This window comes from Rhinolophus ferrumequinum, chromosome X (genome assembly GCF_004115265.2).
Source record: "Rhinolophus ferrumequinum isolate MPI-CBG mRhiFer1 chromosome X, mRhiFer1_v1.p, whole genome shotgun sequence".
Classification (NCBI taxonomy): domain Eukaryota; kingdom Metazoa; phylum Chordata; class Mammalia; order Chiroptera; family Rhinolophidae; genus Rhinolophus; species Rhinolophus ferrumequinum.
The window spans coordinates 82,162,371-82,183,815 of record NC_046284.1 but is presented as its reverse complement, the minus strand read 5'-3'; the positions used below and the strand labels follow the sequence as shown (position 1 = coordinate 82,183,815).

Sequence of the window (21,445 nt, the reverse complement as noted above, 5' to 3'; positions counted from 1 at the left end):
TGCAGCCACTATGGAAAACAGTATGGAGGTTCCTCAAAAAATTAAAATAGAACTACGTATGATCCAGCCATTCCACTCCTGACTATTTACCAAAGAAATCCAAACCACTAATCAAAAAAAATGTACCCGTATGTTTACTGCAGTGCTATTCACAACAGCCAAGATATGGAAACAACCAAAATATCCACTAATAGACAATTGGATAAAGAAATTGTGGTACATTTATAAAATGGAGTGTTACTCTGCCATTAAAATGAATAAAAGCTTACCATTTGCAACAACATGGATGGACCTAGAGGATATTAGGGTAAGTGAAGTAAGTCAGACTGAGAAAGACAAATACCGTATGATCTCACTTATATGCATAATCTAAAGAACAGGATAATTGAACAAACAAACCAGAAAACACTGAAAGATACAGAGTACAAACTGATGCTTGCTAGATGGTAGAGGGGTTAGGTGAGAAAGGTGAAGGAATTAGCAGGACAAATTGGTAGTCACGAGGATGTGAAATACAGTATGGGGAATGTAGTCAATAATGTTGTAAAAAGTATGTATGGTGTCAGATGGCTACTAGACTTAACAAAGGCTTTAGTTCAGAAATTATATAAATGCCTAACCACTGTGCTGTATACCTGAAACTAGTATAAAATAATAGTGAATGTCAACTGTAAATTCAAAATATATATATAGTCATGGGATGTAAAGTGCAGCATAGAGAATATCGTCAATGGTATTGTAATAGCTATGTATGGTGCGAGACGGGTAGTAGAATTGTTGGGTTATCACTCTGTGAGGGGTGTAAATGTCTAATCATTATGTTGTTTTCTATACCTGAAAGTAATTTAAAAAAAAATGGAACTAGGACTTCTCTATTTCCCTTTCTAGCCACAAAAGGGGACACTTCCCATATCAATCTGTGATACCCAAATAGAAACCCTCCTCACTTAGAGACACCTCCCCTTTTTGATTCTGGTGCAATGTATGCTCACTTGGCTCCTGTATCAATAGTGCGTAACAGAATGGAATCCCAAATTGAGGGCCGTTGCCCTCCAAAAAAGACTATTCTGCATGCCACAAGGAAGTTCTCTACCAAAATCCTTTCTCAGTATGACAGTTTTAAAGGTTCATTAACTGGAGGTCCCTCTTTGCAGGAAATGGAGGTTTTGGTGCCTTTCTGGTCCCATGTCTACAACTTGATGGTTCTTTCAAAGAGAAAGAAAGATCTTCAATTAGTTCTCAGTCCCAACAATCTTAAACAGGATGTTAGTTCTTGATCCACCCTATTACCGAGATAGTGAATGGGAAGCCACTACAAGATCTGGGAGAACAATGCCTGCGACTCCCTTAATGAACAGGCACCTTCACCTCGACAAGGCCTACAGACCACAGGTCTGAAAATATTATGGAATGATCTGGTTGGCCTGGCCATGCCTCATTTAGCTCATGGACGGGGTTGGGGATTGAAACCCTCCAGCTTAATGCCAAACTCCTTGGGCTCCTTTATGCCCATGCTGTGACCTCACTTGTTTGGGGTATTCAATCATTCGAGTTTCCCCATAACAAATTACTCTATAAATCCTGGAAACAAAGGAATACTGATCTTCAGTTACTTTTATAATTATTTCTCAAATATGTAAAATTTCCCATTCAAGTTTTGGGGCTAGGCCAGGACTCCCATCAACCCAGCATCCTCAGTGATAATTTCAGCACAACTGATAGCCCCAGCCTCAATGCTGACACCCACAAATGTTGACTGCCCCTATAATGGCTACCATATCAATCATCACAACTCCATGGCACCATCAACTGATTTCCCCTCATCTGACGGGCCCTCACTTCACTCGCCATTATCCCACCATCACTACCCACATTTCCCATCTTCCTCAACCTGATGGACAATATTTATATAATAGTAACAGAAAATGTTACCTAAGTGCTAAGCCTATAGCAATGTTACAAGGTGCCCTAGCTCAGGCAACCACTTATACAAATAACTAGCCTCCTTGTAGGTGTTCAATATTCATACTGACTACTGGTCACCCTCTCTGGGTTAAACAGTCCACAATCGCCCTGATGGTGTTAGCGTCTGCTAGGCCAGAACACAGCAAAAAGCAGACTTGAACAGATTAAAAACATGGCAGGGCTAAGACAGGAGACAAGAAAAAAGAAAATACAGCTGGGAGGTTAAAGGGAACACAGTGGGTATAAAAGTGGGGTAGAAGAGCCAGAGATAGGATTGGGGAGGAGTCAGAATCTTTATTCGGTGACTTTAAGCATGGGATTAATTGCAGCACGACATCACAACCGCACCAGGTGCTTCCGTCCTGACTTCCCCCCCATGCCCTTCCTCATCTCACCCACCAATTGACAATCTGTATTACGCTAGCCCCCTCCCCCGTTAAGACTATTTTGCCCTCACATGTCTGCCCTGATATAATCTGGGTAGTAGGAACCCCACACTCCAAACCCCTTGTGTGTCACCTCCTGCTGCACAATTTTTGCTCTGCAAGGTCATACACTCTACTCCACCAACCGCTCCCTTCTAACCCCCACACCCTGACCTGTTTCCTACAGATGTTTAGCACCCAGAGCACCCTCGATCTAACTGGAAAGTCTAGCTCTTATATGAAGTGTTAACACATAAGGGAGCATTGGGCCATCTTTTTTACCTATTATACTGGGCCTCACGACCATCTCTTGTGTAACAGGCACAAGTTCAGGTATTTTCAATTCTCTACCACAGACTCATCTCGTAGAGGCTACCCAGACAATGGCACAAGTCCTGGCCAACCACATAAACCAAATAGTTCAAGCTTTAGAAGCCCTTAATGAGGGACAAAGCAGTCCAGTTGCTATGATAACTGACAACAGATTGGCAATAAACTAGCTACTAGTATCTCAAGGTGGAACTTGTGCCTTAAAGAGGACCTCCTACTGCATGTGGCTCAATATACCAAAGGTATACAGAATAGTTCAATAAATAAAAACAACAAATCAAAACAGCTAATTATATTAACAAGACAAATAATAACAAGTGTTGGAGAAGCTGTGGAGAAAAAGGAACCCTCATACACTGTTGGTGGAAACTGGTACAGCTGCTATGGAAAACAGTATGGAGGTCCCTCAAAAAATTAAGAATAGAATTACGGTATGACCCAGCAATCCCTCTCCTGGGTATCTACCCAAAAAATCTGAAAACATTTATGCGTAAAGATGTATGTACTCCAATGTTTATTGCACATGGAAAAACCAAAGTGTCCTTCGATAGATGACTGGATAAAGAAGATGTGACATATCGATCTATTTATAGATTGATATATCTACATCTATCTATCTATCTATCTATCTATCTAGTGGAATATTACTCTATAGTGGAATATTACTCAGCCATACGATGAAACACTGCCATTTGCTACAACATGGATGGATCTTGAGATTATCATGCTTAGTGAAATAAGTCAGAAAAGGTTGAGAACCATTAATTACGACTTCACTCAAACTCGTATGTGGAACAGAAAACTGAAAGCAACAAAGGAACAAGACAAACCAAAAAACAAACAAACAAACAAAAAAACTCAATAGACACAGATAGCAATTTAGTGGTTACCAGAGGGTTAAGGGGGGAGGGGGAGATGGTAGAAGAGGGTAAAAGGGGTCAAATAAATGGTGATGGAAGGAGAACTGACTCTGGGTGGTGAGCACACAATGTGATATATACATGATGTATTATAGAAATGCACACTTGAAACCTATGTAATTTTACTAACCATTATCACCCCAATAAATTTAATTTTAAAAAAGCTAAAAAAAAACAAACAAAAAGCATCAAGATTATCAAGAAAAAAACAAAAGTCTATTTGTAGATGACAAGACTATATAGAATATCTTAAGAAATCAACAAAACAATTATGAACTATTAAATGAATTCAGCAAAATCACAGGATACAGCTAATATACAAAAATCCTAAACTGCTTCATCAAGAAGTATCTAAGTTGTAATAACCAAAACTGCTATTTTCAGACACCCCTAAGTATTAAAAAAATGGCTGCTATGGGTACTAGGTTACTCTATTTCTACACCTCTCACTAAATTCCTTTACAGTGTTAAGGAAAATTCTACAAGTCTGTGAATCTCATGTATTGTCCTGAATATGTAGGCCTTGCATAAATGCCAGTTCATAAAAATGAGGTTTTAACAACAGCAGTACTCAAAGTAGTGCCAGTGTCAAATTGCAAAGGCATGTTCTACAAAGCACCCACAACTTCCAAACTGCATTTTCTACAGTGAGAAACAATTCTATACTATAGCTTGCACGTTTGATGTTCAATTCTGAGAATGAAAACCAATGGATTGGATTTTCCAGACCAAGGTTGAGGACTAACCATTGAAATAAAGACAGATGAAATAAAGACAGATATCTTATCACACTTGCAGTGTTAAGTACAGCACAAAAAGCCAAATGTACAACTCTACTACTTATTACAAATGATTCACAATACAGTGTGTATGGATGGTATATCTGGCATTTAAGAAATGGATATTTTAAACTAAATTCTGACCTTTCTCTAGTTCATCACCAACTAAAAGACACATAATCACAGTGGATAAACGTGGACAGTAAAATCTTGGAAGCATAGAAAACATACAGGTTATTCCAGCTTGCCATAATCAAGTATCAACTCCACTTACCTAGGAGGAAAAGTGATGGGCCATAGTATTCTGCATTGCTGATGATGTGTTTCAGGGAGGTAGGCAGAGAACCATCCATTACTAAGAGAAAGGTGGACATTAAGAAGAATATGATCAGTCTAAGAGTAGCCTGACGGGTGGGGATGATGGAGCAATATATTACATATACCACAATGTGATAAACAAACTCTGTGTTGATTTCAGTCTAACAGCCTCTACTTGTCCCTCCTCCCCAGGTTCTATTATTTATTCCTTGTCCATGCAATAACCTTTTGACAGTGAGTCAAAGAATAAAAGGATATAGACACAGAGAGACAGAGGGGGGCAGCAAGTTGGAAGTAAGCACAGAGTGAAAGGTGGAAAAGGAAAAATACAGGTGAATCACTATGAAAGTTGCTGAATGATCCTTAGTTTTAGGGAAAGTAACACTACTAAACGACTAAAAGCTATTCAAAAAGGTATGGCCTTTTCTTAAGCCTGCCTTCTAAAGAGTAGCTTCAGAAAGTATGAAAAGGACCAATCTTTGAAAGAGTCAAACATCCTTCAAGAAGGTATCCAGAATTAAATACCATGCCGTATGCCATCGGAGAAAGCCGGGTCTTGAATGGCCTTCTTGAGGAAATTCAACATGGATTTGAGAAGTGCTGCTCGTTGTGGAATACACTGGACTCCTGGCAAGGGAGAAAGATAAAAGATTACACTGGGTTCATCATTAGACAACAGTGAGCAGCACATAAAACAAACTTTTAGGAGACCCACGGACACTATAACAACACTAGCAGACATTTGAAGTGAGATCTCTGGATGCTAGGAAGAGTACTTACCTAAACTTTAACATTGGAAAAGTAAATCACCAAGGACTGCACAAAACTAATGCTAAAGTTAAAAGCCTAATGTTAAAAAAAAAAGCAAAGTAAAAAGATTAACTCTCTGATCCTCAGTTCCTGTTTCAGATATTAAACGCCCTCCAACATGGCTGTTAAGATAAAATAATCAAAGTACAATAGTCAGAAAACTGTAAAATGCTGAAATAAATGTTAATAGGAGAAAACAGACATGAGAATGGCAAAATAACATGCACAGTCGTAAGCAGCAAGCCTTCAAGTGTACCACTTACGCTCCCCCCAAAGCACCCTTCTTCACTAGTTATTCAATCAGTGGGAAAGACTGCATCCACGTGTCTACGCACCAGGGCGGGGGCCAGGGCCAGGGCCAGGGCAGATGCTAGTGCTGCTGCTGGAACCCGATGCCCTTAATTCAACATCCAGCCGGTGCTCCACAGAGATGGATGATCCCGGACTACTCTCCATAGTCACATCTGCCACTAAGTACAAGTTATGATAAAGAAACTCGTTAGAATAAGAGCTACCACCAAAAGAAAGATTGAGAAAATGTTTTCCATTAAGGTGAGATGAATGACATCAAAATGGAGGAGGATTCGGATATGGAAACCCAAAATGAACATGTGAGCTTTTCACAAACAAACAGAAAGGCATTTAACAATACTGGTTATTCAAGACATGAAAATTAGAAACAACCATAGAAAAGTGCTTTAATATTTCTCAACCACCAAATTTGGAAGGAAAAAAGGTAGTGAGACATGCAATTTAATATACTACTTGTGGGTAGTAGAGAGATATTAGGTAGAGCTTGTTGGGAGAGTAACTTAATAAATATAAAAAGCATTAAGACTAGATATACTGATATGGAAGGATGTCTGTGATACATCAAATGAACAATGTTAAGTTGAACAGTATGTTAATGATATCATCTTCCTGTTTTAAGTATTATGTACTTCTGTCAACATGTACTTGAATATGCATAAAAAACGGGAAAAAAACCATTACACCAAAATAGTGAGTATGGTGGACAGGGAGTGAGAGCATTCATTTTTACTTTATACACTCAAAGAGAATAATTTTAATTAATATACTACAAAATACACAATTACTTTTTACAATTTATAAAAAAATAAAGCTCCATTAGTGATAGACCACTATTTACATTCTGAAATACTTTTTTTCTAATCTTTTTTTCTACCTATACACACATATGAGGTGTGATCGAAAAATATGAATGCTTAAATTAAAAAAAAATATATTATAGTAAAAGACATGCTGTCATTCATCCTGCTCCACCCTCCTACCCCCCATTCAAACACACTTATTCCATTGTTCTTGCCACTTTCTGAAGCAGTTCTGGAAGTTCCCTTTTATATCTTTAGTTGAGCTGTTGTGGCTGCCTCTATGAACTGAATAGACTCAAAATGTTTTCCTTTCATGGCCATTTTGACTTTGGGGAAGAGCCAGAAGTTGCACGGTGCCAGATCCTGGGAATAAGGTGGATGAGGAGACACCGAAATGTTTTTATTTGACAGAAAGTGCCATACCAGAAGCGATGTGTGACACGGAACATCGTCATGATAGAGGATAAAGGAAAGACACTCACGAAAAAGTACTTCCAGAACTGCTTCAGAAGGTGGCAAGAACGTTGGGCTAAATGTGTTCAAAGCGAGGGGGAGCATTTTGAAGGGCATTAATGGCAATGCGTCTTACTGTAACAAATTTGTTTTAAGCATTCACTGTAGTTTTCAATCACACTTTGTACATACTAGTGGCTACTTATATACAGGAACCACAAACTCATGGTTTTGCAACCTGCTTTTTATTCAATATAAAATTTTCTCTATGAGTACATCAGAATTACTTGGATTGGTTAAAAACAAAGATTTCCTGTTTTCACTTGCAAACTTAATGAATTAAGCACTGTAGACTGGATTTAAGTCTTTAGCAAGCACTTTAATTTATTCCTATGCTTACTAAATGACAACCACCGATTTATAATGAATAGTGATTCTTTAATCTTTTACACCACACCATTTAGTAGATATCACATTTTAATCAACACTCCAGGATTTCACCCATTAACTCAAATACCAGCTTGCCCAACAATAAACTAGAGATAGAAACTGGGTAAAGGGGCTTCTAAGAACAGCAACACACATACCCTGTTTCTCCGAAAATAATACTTAGCCAGACAATCAGTTCTAATGCGTCTTTTGGAGCAAAAATTAATACAAGACCCAGTTTTAGATTACATTATATAAGACATGGTTTTATGATAAAATAAGACCAGGTCTTATATTAATTTTTGCTCCAAAAAACACATTAGAGCTGATTGTCTGGCTAGGTCTTATTTTTAAGGAAACACGGTAGATAATTATTCAGAAAAAAGAAAAAAAGGTATGACAATCGATGGACATTTAGCATCAGATATGAAAGCATTAGAAATTCTAATACTTTTACCATAAGTATGATAACAGATACATGTAATAACGTGGGTCATCAAGGTAAGATTAAATTCTAAGAAAGCTGTTTTGGGGAACAGTTTTTATTATTTTTGGTACTATGATGACGAACTATGCATGTGGGAAAAGAGAGGTTTAAAAAAAAAGGATACACATGATGCAGCTGAAGATTAAGAATATCTGGTCTTCTGTCTTTCTCATTTAATCACCTAAAAAGGTGTTTCCTACACAACAACTTTTTCACCTCTCCTCTCCCTTCTCAAAATAGCCAGACAGCTACCAGAGGGTGAGGGGGAAGGGGGAGGTCGATGAGGGTAAATGGGGTCAAATACATGGTGATGGAAGGAGAACTGACTCTGGGTGGTGAACACACAATGGGATTTATAGATGATGTAATACAGAATTGTACACCTGAAATCTATGTAACTTTACTAACCACTGTCACCCCAATAAACTTTAATTAAGAAAAAACAGCCAGATAGTTTCAGAAAGTCCCATTTTACAATCTACATTATACTTAACTTTCCCAAACACATATGCTGTATCAGACACTGCTGGAGATACAGCAGTGAACAAAACAGTATCCAGATCTCATGGAGCTTACATTTTAGTGGAAATAAGAAAATAATGAGCCAATACTTAAGAAAACAACTATTAAGTCTTGAAATAAAGCAAGAGTATCATAGAATGATTACAAAGCCCTACCATCTGCTTCACCTTCCACCTCTGTTCCCAACAACTTGTACCTCTCTTTTCTAATTATCCTCATGAAAAACAAAGCACAAATCATTTATGCATTAAAAAATTGTTTTGTTGTTGAAAATATATACTCAAGTCGGTTGTGCACTTTACAATTTATGAGGAAGAATGAAAATTGGGGTTGGATGACAGGAAAACATCAAGCACAAAAAATATTGACTTAGTAACTATTACTTACCATCCATATCAGTTTCCATTTCTTCTCCTTCTTGTGTGGTACTGGGTCTCTGGATCTTTGGCTTGATCACAAATGGACATTCTTTTCGGCACAAATCTACTTCATGCTATGATCAAGGGAAAAGCAGTAAGCAAATCCTACAGATATACCAGGGATTAAAAATAATTATAATGAAAGAATGTTATATGCAGATTACCAAATGGGTTTCTAAAAATAGAAGAGGAATTAAATGGTTCTTTAGGGTTATTAGGATAGTCCCTAGGCTCAGGTCTCACTAGGCATAAGCCCATGCAAAATGCCACTTATATTAAGAATACCTCAAGTCTATAAATGAAGATAGAAAGTCCACTATGGGACTGGAAAGCTGCCATATCCAGGTTGGTGATGAGGTCAACTACTCTGACGGCTCTGGTAACAAATGTTATCTGGTCCTGTTCATCGCCAAGAAACTTTATGACCTATCGGGGAGAGAGAAAGAGGCAAAACCAATCAAATGAAAAGACATAAAGCTGTAAATAATGTATTCTTTTGGAAGCATGCATTCCAGGGCCTCAGGGAGGCAGCACGATATAAGAGAAAAGAGTACGTGTTTGATTTTTGATGCTTGCCAAATGATAGCTTTATCATTTCTGGTACTTAACCCCCTGAGGTAATGAGGACATACATTACTTTTCAGAATTAAATAAAATATTCAGGGAGAAAACAGCTGGTTCCCAGTGCCCAATACCCAGTAAAGCCCATTACCATAACAGGACAACTTACAAAGTACCTTTATACATATTTTCTTCAATGTCACAACTAAGGTCATAATAAGATGTGGTAATGCCTTCACTAGTACCTGGGGCCTACTATAACACACCTGGACTATGTTCAACTCTTAATAATGGAAATAGCTACTCTTAAAGTTGGTAATAACTAGAAGGCCAAACTAGAAAAATTAAGTATAACATTTTCTGGGCAAGCTTTCTTAGGCTATTTGCTCTCACCGTGAACCATTCCAAACTTGCAACTTTATACCCTCTCTTAGTTGATTTCCCCACAAATGTATTAAAAAAAAAAAAAGTAGAGCACCTTCAATAAGGCTTCCATCATTCCACAGGAGACCAAGGCTTCGCCACCAGCATCGTAGCTGGCCAGATGGTATAAAAAAGAGAAGAGAGCAGTAGCAAACTGATGAGGGTATGGATCCATGGAAGGATCTAAAAGGGAGGTTGGGAGAGGGAGAGAAAGAGTAAGCTTAGGATTTGGTGTTAAGTTGGCAGGATGTTAAACAAAAGCAGCCAAGCAAAGGGCAGCGTTCCTCTTGTTGCCTAGAATGATAACTATCAAAATTTACCAATCATGGCCTGGATACAGTTCCGCACAAGTACAGGTAAAAATCCATGGTAGGATGCAGTTCCAGTACAGTCAATAATACTGCTGAGTTTGGGAGTTCTCTCCAAGTGCACAATAGATGTTAATGTTCGTAAAGAAGCAGCTTTAATCTCCTATGAAAACAGAATGTAAACATGGTATATGTGTTTTAAATAAGTATAGGACTAAACCAAGTTGCTAATACCCCAAACTCTAAAATTTCAGTTACTTTACTGGCAACTGCTTAGGGCAGATGGAAGTCTGTTGAGAATAATATCGAAAATCCAGCATTTGTTAACTCTGCAGCTAAATATCCAAAGAGGAAGTAAAAGGGCCAGCATCCCAATTGGGGTTCATTCTAACTCCCTGGGAAAACCCAAAAAGCAAATAAATACATATGAGCCTGATAATACACACACAATATTAATAAATACTTACCATAAGCTGCTTATCTGTTATCTGAAGAACATCTACCAACTCCTCTATCAACCCATTATACAAGATACTGTTTGCTGACTCCTGCAAGGCATTGGAATACACTGCAAAAGGAGAAATAAACACTTTAGGCAAGAAGGCAGTGGTCAAGCCACTGCCCAATGACAAACCTTTTGGCACATACTGGTTCTAGGGACGGATTCCCTTCCAACCAGCACTGGAGGGCAGAATCACTGAATTCTAGAGGATCTGCTCAAATATGATAAGCTCTAACACACCCAACTGATATATTCTCCTATTAATGGTATCAGTTGTCTTAAGAGAAGATTTTTGGGAAGGGAAAAAATCCCTTCCCTTATGAAAATCCCTTTTCATAAAAAGGGAATGAAGAGTTAATTTTTTTATAACATCAACACTTGATATAATAATTCTATTATGCCTTGGACACACACTTTCATTTTAGTCTCTTCATACGCTTCTGTTTTCACAAGGAAACACTTAAAAGCTATGAAGAACAGAATTTATCGACTACTGCAAACTAAGCCAGAAACTTATATGACATCGGAGTAGAACTTGAGAATGCATGTAATACACTTTCAGTGAATCCTCACACAAGTAATACTGGACAGTCTCCTGATGTGCAAACTAGTGGGATTAAATGAAGTATGTTTAGTTTTCAACAAACATTCCCTGAGTACCCACTACATGCCAGAAGTTATGCTAGGTATTACGTACAAAAAGAAGAGTAGGAATTTCAGTTTGAGGAACCCATAGCTTCAAAGAGCAGACGAGTAATAACATAATGAAAGCTGACAATATTAACAGCAGCTACCATTTTATACCTTCTATGTGCCTGGCCTATACTAGGTGCTTTATAGGCTTTTGTTTAATCCTCTTACAAGCCTATAAAATAAGTAATGTCACAATATTAAGTGAGAAAAATGAGGCCAAAAGGATAAACATGTGGCTACTAATCTGCATCGTCAGGGTGAGAGCCCAGGACTGATTTCAAAACCAGTGTGCTTTCCCACGCTACCACCCTACTGTAAAAGTAAAATGCATAGTACTGACTACTTAACAAACGCTTTCTGACTTATTTCAAAACTATACCCCTGAAGGCGTAGAAGAAAAAGATGAATGGCAAGAGGAAGAACAATGGGTGTCAAGGGGAATGACTACCTGAACACTCGTTAAAAAGAGCAAAATCAACACTAAACCCATGCAGTATATCAATAACCATCCTATCCTCTTTCTGATTCAACATTTAGAAATTCAGGAATGGTGAACACTATGAATGCTGACAATTTTACAATATAACTTGCGACCTAGATAACTACAATAAGCCTCATAGCAACAAAGACATGTGAAGTTCAAAGGAAATCAAGTCTAAATTGCCTATCAGGGCCTGTTATAGAGTGTTGTTGTCTTACCTAATATCGATATTGCATGCAGCCTGGCCTGAACAGCTTGCAATCGCTTCCTGTGATTAGAAAAGCCATGGGCTAGCCGTATGTGTGTAAATAACAGCATCTGTAGAGACATAAGACCTAAATTAGGAAATCAATGGAAAAAGTGACTGTACTTTCTGAGGGCTAAATTGTACCTGTGGAGCTCCTTGGTAAAATGGTTTACTGTTGCTATTTGTTAAGGTATCAAACAGCACAGTTCCACTCTGAGGTTAGCTGACAAAATGGGAATGAGAAAACAGAGGGACACAGTATCCTAATATCCCAACAGAAGCCAAGAACTATTACTCTACTGATAGGCACAAACTGGAGACATTTCGCGAGAGTTACGATTGTTACTAACCAAATTAAATACCTGATCACCATCACAATGAGAAGAAAAACATAACGCAACTAAATGTTTTCTTCTTTGGTATCCAAAGTATTGAGCTACTATCACTTACTAGATACTCAAGCTGAGTAAGGCAGCTTATGTTTTCCTCAAACTCTCACACGAACCTAGGAAGTCAGTAAAGTGTTGACCTCATAAAAGATGAGGAAACTAAGGCTCCCAGAGTTTGTTAACTAATTTGCCCGTGGTCTAACTCCATTCTTTCTGCTATGGTGTCTCCCAGCACAGTACACGTCATTCATCTACATGAATAACAATTACACCCTTTAGATATTTTTAGGACATATCATACCTGCTTATCCTTAGGAATGCTGTACATTTTGGTAAGAGACTCCATAATTTCAGAAGGGCTTTCTGAAATCTACATTAGAAAAAAAAATCAGTTAGGAACAAAAATTGTACCAAATGTAAAGGAAACAGTCAATAGTCAAAGATTCCGCTTACCTTGTCAAGTTGCTCTATGTGAATATAATGTAGTGTGTTGCTAGTTGTCTGAAATTAAAAAGACAGGAGAGTTGTTAGGGGTCACTGTACACCTTAGCCTCCCCTGCCACAGGACTGCGAGAGCTGTCTGAAAACCAAGACGGCACCCTAGGGTGAAGACTGACTAAATGCTCTTAAAATCAATGTAACTTTTGAGTCCCCCAAAATACCCATTTTATATACAGAATATTCTCAGGAAAGCTTCTTCGAAACCAGTAGTATCAAAATATAATGCACAGTCAGAAACATTTCATATTCTTCCTGGTCCTTTAAAAATCTTCATTGTCTTTATCCCCACAGCCTCTGTATTTCATAGCAAAGACTGAATCCATGAAAATGGTTTCTCTTTAAATATGCATCAGAGCTGTTTTCAAGGCGCCATTAATCTAGAAAGTTTATTTTTATTATTATATATTGTAGGCAGAAGAAAAAGATCTTATTCACTAGGCCACTTCTAAACCAAACTGAATTTCAGTATCTCCTCAAAGAATAAGGAATGACCAGATAATTTGAAGCAGGACCCTGTTAAGTAATATATAGACTTCTTGCAGGCTGGCTTAAATAGAGAAAGTAGAGCTATCACTATCTAGAGTATTACACTGCATGTTGGAACTGAGACTGAGAAAAATATACAAGTTAACAGCAGTGCCCCATATAGGGAGTCCTGCTTTTGGCAGCTCCAACATGAGACCCAAACCTATCAGAGCTGGGCATACAATGAACACTTATTCCTGAGAAACTATTAAGTGTATTTAGCTTGGGAAGGCAGCAATGTAGCTCAAAACCATTCCCTCATTTAACTGAGGAGTTCTAGAAAAGTCAACCCCAGTTACAGCAGATCACAGACTCTATCAGAACAAGTCTGATTGAGACTCACCCTTTTCTCGATTTTGACCTCGGCCCCAGGGTCTGCATAGAATTCAAAGTGTAGTGTAGTTGCACTGGGTGGGTATTTCTGTGTATAAAGCACATGAAAGAATCAGATACCATCTTCTCCCAATCTTCCCTCAAAGTCCTAGCCACTTGTGCAACTCATGGCAGCAGAATGAGCAATGCAGCCAGCAGCTACAGTGCATTCATTTCTTGTCTTAGCACAGCTCAGGCGTCTTATGTAACAAGACAGAATCAGGAGGATGGCGCCCACAGCTCCAAAAGCTTTCATATTTCTTACTTGTAAGTTACCAAGTTGCCCTTTCTTTCAAGAAATCAATTTGGACTGTAGCTATTCTCAAGAGGGAAAAGAGGGGCAAGTCTGCCAAGCAGTAATGAGTAAGAACCCAAGAAAGGATGGAAGACAAATATAAGGGTCTAGGCACCAGCTCGAGAATGGAAAAAAACATTCTTATGGAAACCTTAGTGTGTATCATCGCATTTTGAAATATTTTATTCAAACCATGCCTCATGGGTGTACCTTCATAACTCTTCACATACTCCCTTCCATACCATTCTACATCACTTCTCATGATATCCAACTACTTTTATGCACAGGCAGATACCAAATCAATATAAACCAGACCCCAACAACAAATCCTCTTTAACTCTAGAAAAGCAACATGAAAAACAAAGTAAGATCGCAACAGCACGCCCATTAAAACACAGCCTTGAAAGAAACCAGCAGCAGTGATTGCATCTGGGGATGTAGACTTATTGTGCACCGCTTTATACTCCTAAAATTTTTTAACATGTGTATGTATTACTTCCTTTTAAAGTACACATCATATTTTTCAAAGTCCCATAACATGCCAAACACCAATAAATAGAAAGATGTGTGATTTCTTAACACAGATTGGGACCAAAATGGGAAATACACATCATGCAATCCCAGCAGAGTGTATAATAGTGTTTCGCACAAGGGGCAAAGAACAAGCTTCATATATATATATGAGGAGGCTCGGAATTAACAAACTAAACGTTAAGACAAAAAATAAGAATTCCAAACTAAATACCCTTTAAGATTCATGTAGCTTTATTAAACAGAAAACACTCACCTCCCATATTATCCAATATCCATTCACATAATGCACACTTAATAAAATATACCAGCTAAGATGGGAAAGTAATTTGTTCTAAATTGTAGTTTTATGTGACCAGAAAAAGAGTCATTCTCACGGGGCAAAAATGCTTGCTAAAATGAATTCACTACATTTCATCACAGCCATTTGTCATATACATGACAAACTGAAAAAAGAAGTGTATCTGCTGAAAAACACAGTTGCTTCTTGGCACAGAGTTGTTCTAACAAATCCAATTGTGCCTTGTGGTTCCATAGTAACACATCAAAGCAGAGGGGAGCTCATAATCTAAGCATGGGTGAAAGGTACGAGCAGGGCATGGAAAGCACACAGAACATGTTAAGTTCTTAATAACCCTAATGGCAGAACTGTTCTTCAAGCAGCCATTCTTAAATAATGCCAGACTGCCCAGAGTTCTGATAGTTTCAGTGACAGAATGCAAGAAAATGTACTTTCTGGGACTTTTCATCACTTTCAAACTGATTCACCCAATGCGGCTTCCTACTCAAGAGCTGGGTATGAACATATACTGTGCTTCTGAGGTTCTTTACTGCCAGCACACGGAGGGCCCAAGCATTTCTAGATCAGGCATACTATGTCTCAAATGATCTTAGGTTCCTTCAAGGTCCTAATGTGCAGCGACAACTTTATATACCATATATTCACTGTAAATTAAGGCTCAAAAAGAGATCACAAACAGCTCTGCCAAAAGACACCCATATCCCAAAGAGTTACTTACCATCATATGCAAGTCTCTGCAACATTCTGCAAGTCCAAAGCCATTCTCCTTTCCACCCCAGCTCTTGGAAAAGGAAAAAGACAGTGTTAAACAGTGCTTAAGGTAGTCCTGTGTACAAAATATTTAAGAATATGTGGCTGCTTGGAGCAGTGTTAAGAAGACATACAATGTGACAGTTAAATGAAAAGAGGGAGCAAATAGGAGCAAGGACTTAAGACGCAAGGCAAGATGGTCAGCCTAAAGGTAATTTCTCCAATGAGATCAATTTTACTGTTCTATAAGAATGTTACTGGGGGAGAACATAAGCAGCTGTTGCAAGCGACTGAATTCTACATGCTTGCTGTTATGCTTGTCGACAGGTGAGTCTTGTCCCACCAGGCCTTCAGTGCTGCAGTCTGCCTTCCACGCTCAGCCTGCTCACCTCCCTCGCTAGGGTGGAATCACATGCTCTCTAGTTCCTCACTTTTTCACATGAACTAAGTTGCAAAGCAGCAGATTCTGCATTGCTCACCACTACTCTACTTCTGCCACCAGAAAGTCTAAAAACTCATTAACAAGTACTAGCCCCTAAGGTAATGTGGGAGAATGGCTCAACTGTACACTATTATTGGCTTCCAAAGCCAAAACTCCAGCCATACGATCTTGTTTAATAAATAGCTTTCATCTTCAAACAGCATTTGAGCTAACAATCATTTTTCTCTTAATTTGGCATTCTTTCAAGGATGAATTGGGCTTTTGCGGAAAACATTCAAGAGTAAACGCATTAGTCCCTGTCCTCTGGGACAAGATACACAATTGCAATAAATAATAAACTGAAAAGCTTGGGAAGAAAGGCTGGGGAGTGTAATGCTTTGGGGAATAGGGGCTTTGAAAAGCTCCACATATTCCTGGGAATCTGGATGGCCAAGGCTGGACACATTCTCAGAAAAGATCTGAGAAGGTCCAAGTTCACACACCTCTGGAGACGATCAGGCTCTGCATGAGCCAGAAGTGAAGGCTAAGGCAGAGTTGTAAACTTCTAGTTGACTATTGAAGATGCTGAGTACTGACATTGAAGACACCAAAATATACACAGAACCCACCTACAAAGACTGGGAGTTGGTTTTTTTGGTCCTAGGAGTTTAAGGCAAATCACTAGCTGACCATTAAGCTAACAGAACAGACACATCAATGACCACACAAAAAAAAGGATCACGAAATTGGTTCGGAAAAGTCTAAACAAACAACAAACCATAACAACAAATCCTGGGGAGGGGTGAGAATCTCATTTCCATAGTTACCACATTATATTAAAAATGTCCATTATTTAACAAAAAGATCATGAGGCATGCAAAGATAGAAGACACTATGAAACACAAATAGCAACATGAGGAGTGACATCAGCAAGATAGCTAACTAAGATATCTCTTGCTCCTCCTACCACAACAATTTGGCATCCATCACAGACAAAAGTGCCTTTGTGTAAGCTGGAACCAGCCCAACATGCCAAAAGATCCAGGGTGTCAAGGCATATAGAGTTCAGTCCCAGCTGTGGACTCTGCAGTGGCCTGTGAACCAGCTGAAGCCACTTTCAGCAGCTGTTGGAGAGCCCCAGGAGAACACTGTCTTAAACAATCACCCACGGGTAATAAGGGTTAAAAGATAAAAGTATTAAAAATAACAAAGAGCTAACATAATGTTAATGAATCCACAATATAAAAATAAGTAAATTGTAACACCAGAAAGAAAATAGACTTGGGTTGAGGGGAAGAAAGAGGGTAGAGTTTTGTACGCAATCAATGTTGTTATCAGTTTAAAATAAACTTGTATCTATAGGATGTTCTATGTAAGGCTCATGGTAACCAGAAAGCAAAAACCTAGATTAGATACACAAAAGATAAAGAGAGGCAAAGCATATTACTATGGAAAACCATCAATTCACAAAGGAAAGCAGCAAGAGAGGAAGAAGGGACAAGGGAAATATAAAACAACCAGGAAACTGTTAATATGATGGCGTTACTACTAAGTCCTTCCCTATCAATAATTACTCTAAATGTAGATGGACTGATTTTCCAATCAAAAGGCACAGAGTGGCTGGATGCATAAAAACAAGACCCAACTATATGCTGCCTACAAGAGAATCATTTCCGCTTTAAGGCTACATAGACTCAAAGTGAAGGGATGGAAAATGATATTCTATGCAGGTAGAAGCACCTACACTTGTATCAGACAAAACAGATTTTCACTCAACAGCTGTAACAACAAAGAACACCATTATATAATGATAAAGGGGTCAATTCATCACAAGGATATAACAAATGTAAATATGTATGCACCCAACATTGGAGCATCTAAATATATTAAGCAGATACTAACAGATCTGAAGGGAGAAATAGACAATACAGTAATAGTGGATGTTAACACCTACTTTCAACAATAGATAAATCGACCCAATAGAAAATCAGTAAGGGAATGTTGGACTTGAACTATACTTTAAACCAATGGCCCTACCAGGCATATACAGAACATTTCATCCAACAGCAGCAGAATACATACTCCAGTCAAACCCACATGGAACATTCCCCTGGATACATTATATGATAGGTCCCAAAACAAGTCTTAGTGAATTTAGGAAGAACAAAATACACTGAGTATCTTTGCTGACCACAATGATATAAAACTAAAAATCAGTAACAGGAGAAAAACTGAAAAATTCACAAACATTTGTAAATTAAACAATATACTCCTGAACAACAATGGATCAAAAGAAGAAATCCAAAGGGAACTTAAAAACCATCTTGAGACAAATGAAAATGGAAATCCAACATATTCAAACTATGGGATGCACCAAAAGCAGTTCTAAAAGGGAATTTTATACGGATAAATGCCCATGTTAAGAAACAAGAACGATCTCAAATAAACTAACTTTATACCTCAAGTAACTAGAAAAAGAACAAACTAAGCCCAAATTTAGAAGGAAAGAAATAACAAAGATCAGAACAGAAATAAATGAAAGAGACCATACAAAAATAGAAAAGATCAATGAAAATAACAGCTGCTGTTTTTTTTTTGGGGGGGGAGGAGATAAAATAAGAGGAATTTTTAGCTAGACTAAGGAAATAAGAGTGAAGACTTGAATAAATAAATAGAGAAAAGAGATGTTACAACTGATACCACAGAGATACAAAGGATAAGGGACAACTACGAACAAATAGCCCACACATTGGATAACAAAAAGCCAACAAATTGGTTAACCAAGAAGAACTAGATAAATTCCTAGAAAGATAACCTATGCAGACTGCATCATAAAGAAATAGAAAATATGAACAATGAACAGACCAAAAACAAGTAAGGGGATTGAATCAGTAAACAAAACACACCCAACAAAGAAAAGTGCAGGACCAGATGGTTTTCCTGGTGAATTCCACCAAACATTAAAGATTAATACCAGTCCTTCTCAAGTTCTTACCAAAAAATTGAAGATGGAATAATTTCAAATTCATTTTATGAGGCCAGAATTACTTTGATACCAAAGCCAGATAAGGACACTACAAGAAAACTACAGGACAATATACTTAAAGAACATAAAATGCAAATAAACAAACATCATCAAAATACTAGCAAATTGAACGGCACATTTAAAGAATCACACACCATGATTAAGTGGGTATGTGCAAGGATGGGTGCAAGGATGGTTTCACATAAACAATAAATGGGATACATAAAAAAATATGGGATACATCACATTAACACAATGAAAGACAAAAATCATATGATCATCTCAACAGATACATAAAAAAAGCATCTGATAAAATTCAACATCCTTTCATGATAAAAACTCAAAAATTGGGGTGTAAAAGAACATACAACATCAATAGAATAAAGGCCACATATGACAAGCCTACAGCTAACATCATACTCAACAGTGAAAGGTTAAAAGCTTTCCCTCTAAGATCAGGAACAAGACATGGGTGCCCACTCTTACCATTCCTATTCAACATAGTACTGGAAGTCCTAGCCAGAGTAATTAGGCAAGAAAAAGAAATAAAAGGCATCCAATGAGGAAAGGAGTACGTAAAACGGTCTGCAAATGATATGATCTTGTATAGAAAACCCTAAAGACTCCACCAAAAAATTGCTAGAATGAATAAAATCAGTGAAATTGCAGGATACAAAAATCAACATACAGAAATCGTCGTATTTCTATATACTAACAATAAGCTATGTGAAAAAGAAATAAACTGTAAAACACTAATGAAAGAAATTAAAGAAGACACAAGCCAAAGGACAGATATCCAGTATTTATGAACTGGAAGAATTAATATTGTTAAAATGTCCACACCATCCATAACTACAGATTCAACGTGCTCACTATCAAAATTCCAATGACATTTTCCACAAAAATAGAAAGCAATCTTGAGAAAGAAGAAAGCTAGAGGTAGGTATCACACTTCCTGATTTCAAACATTGTTACAAAGCAAGAGTATCGGCATAAATATGGTATTGGCATAAAAACAGACACACAGACCAATGGAACAGAATCCAGAGCCCAGAAATAAACCCTTAGGTACCAGGGGTGCCAAAAAAATGTATACAAGTGGACACATTGGTCAACGTTGCTCAAGCAATAGTTTGACATAATCAGAAGTGTCTGGACGCTGATGGTAACCACTTTGCGCACCTCTTGTAATTACGGAAGTCAAACGTGACTTGTATTCATCCTTTGTTATCGGTATATATTGAGTATTACAATTCTAATAGTTTTCCTTTCTTAAAATGTGTACACATTTTTTAGCACCCTCTATATATGGTCAACTAATATTTGAAAGGGAACCAAGAATATCCAATGAGGAAAGCATAGTCTCTTTGATACATAGTGCTGGGAAAACTGGATAACTATATGCAGAAAAACGAAATTGGACCCCTATCTTACATCACTCAAAAATACAAAATTGAAGTGGATTAAAGACTTCAAGATAAGACCCAAAACTAAAACTCCTATAAGAAAACATGGTTAGTCTTGGTAACAATTTTTTGGATAGGGCACCAAAAGCATAAGCAACAAAGGCAAAAATAAATGTCACTACATACATCAAACAAAAAAGCGTCTGCACAGAAAAATAAAAATCAACAAAATGAAAAGGCAACCTATGGAGGAGAAAATATTTGCAAACTCTTTGATAAAATCCAAAATATATAAACAACTCACATGACTGAATAACAACAACAACAAAAGCCTGATTAAAAATGCACTGAGTAACTGGAACTGAATAGACATTTTCCAAAGAAGACATACAAATGGCCAAGGTACATGAAATGGTACTCAATATCACTAATTATCAGGGAAATGCAAATCATAACCACAATGAGGTATCATCTCACACCTGTTAGAATGGCTAATATCAAAATGAGATAACAAATATTGGTGAAAGTTTGGAGAAAAGGGAACCCTTGTTCACTGTTGGTGGGAACGTAAATTGGTACAGCTACTACAAAAAACAGAATGGAGGTGCCTCAAAAAATTAAAATAGATCTACTATATGATTCAGCAATGATCCAGTTCTGGGTATATATCTAACGGAAATGAAATCAGGACACCAAAGAAAAATACACACGCCTATATTCACTGCAACATTATTCACACTAGCCA

At 37.7% G+C, this 21,445-nt stretch overlaps 1 protein-coding gene across 16 annotated transcripts in view; it reads right to left on the bottom strand.

Moving 5' to 3' along the window:
* The window catches only part of HUWE1 (HECT, UBA and WWE domain containing E3 ubiquitin protein ligase 1), a 162,948-nt gene that overhangs the window by 90,031 nt on the left and 51,472 nt on the right, over positions 1–21,445 (bottom strand). For 11 of the 16 annotated variants that reach the window (XM_033108784.1, XM_033108844.1, XM_033108835.1 and 8 more), the window contains 13 exons: positions 15,817–15,879; positions 13,943–14,020; positions 13,027–13,074; positions 12,875–12,943; positions 12,156–12,255; positions 10,729–10,850; positions 10,274–10,424; positions 10,009–10,136; positions 9,255–9,395; positions 8,938–9,043; positions 5,883–6,017; positions 5,263–5,364; positions 4,694–4,774 (listed from right to left, as the gene is read on the bottom strand). In XM_033108784.1, coding sequence (XP_032964675.1) covers positions 4,694–4,774; positions 5,263–5,364; positions 5,883–6,017; positions 8,938–9,043; positions 9,255–9,395; positions 10,009–10,136; positions 10,274–10,424; positions 10,729–10,850; positions 12,156–12,255; positions 12,875–12,943; positions 13,027–13,074; positions 13,943–14,020; positions 15,817–15,879 — 1,324 coding nt within the window. The remainder of the gene's footprint in view (positions 1–4,693; positions 4,775–5,262; positions 5,365–5,882; positions 6,018–8,937; positions 9,044–9,254; positions 9,396–10,008; positions 10,137–10,273; positions 10,425–10,728; positions 10,851–12,155; positions 12,256–12,874; positions 12,944–13,026; positions 13,075–13,942; positions 14,021–15,816; positions 15,880–21,445) is intronic. The other 5 variants (XM_033108818.1, XM_033108905.1, XM_033108913.1 and 2 more) reach the window with 3 other exon arrangements.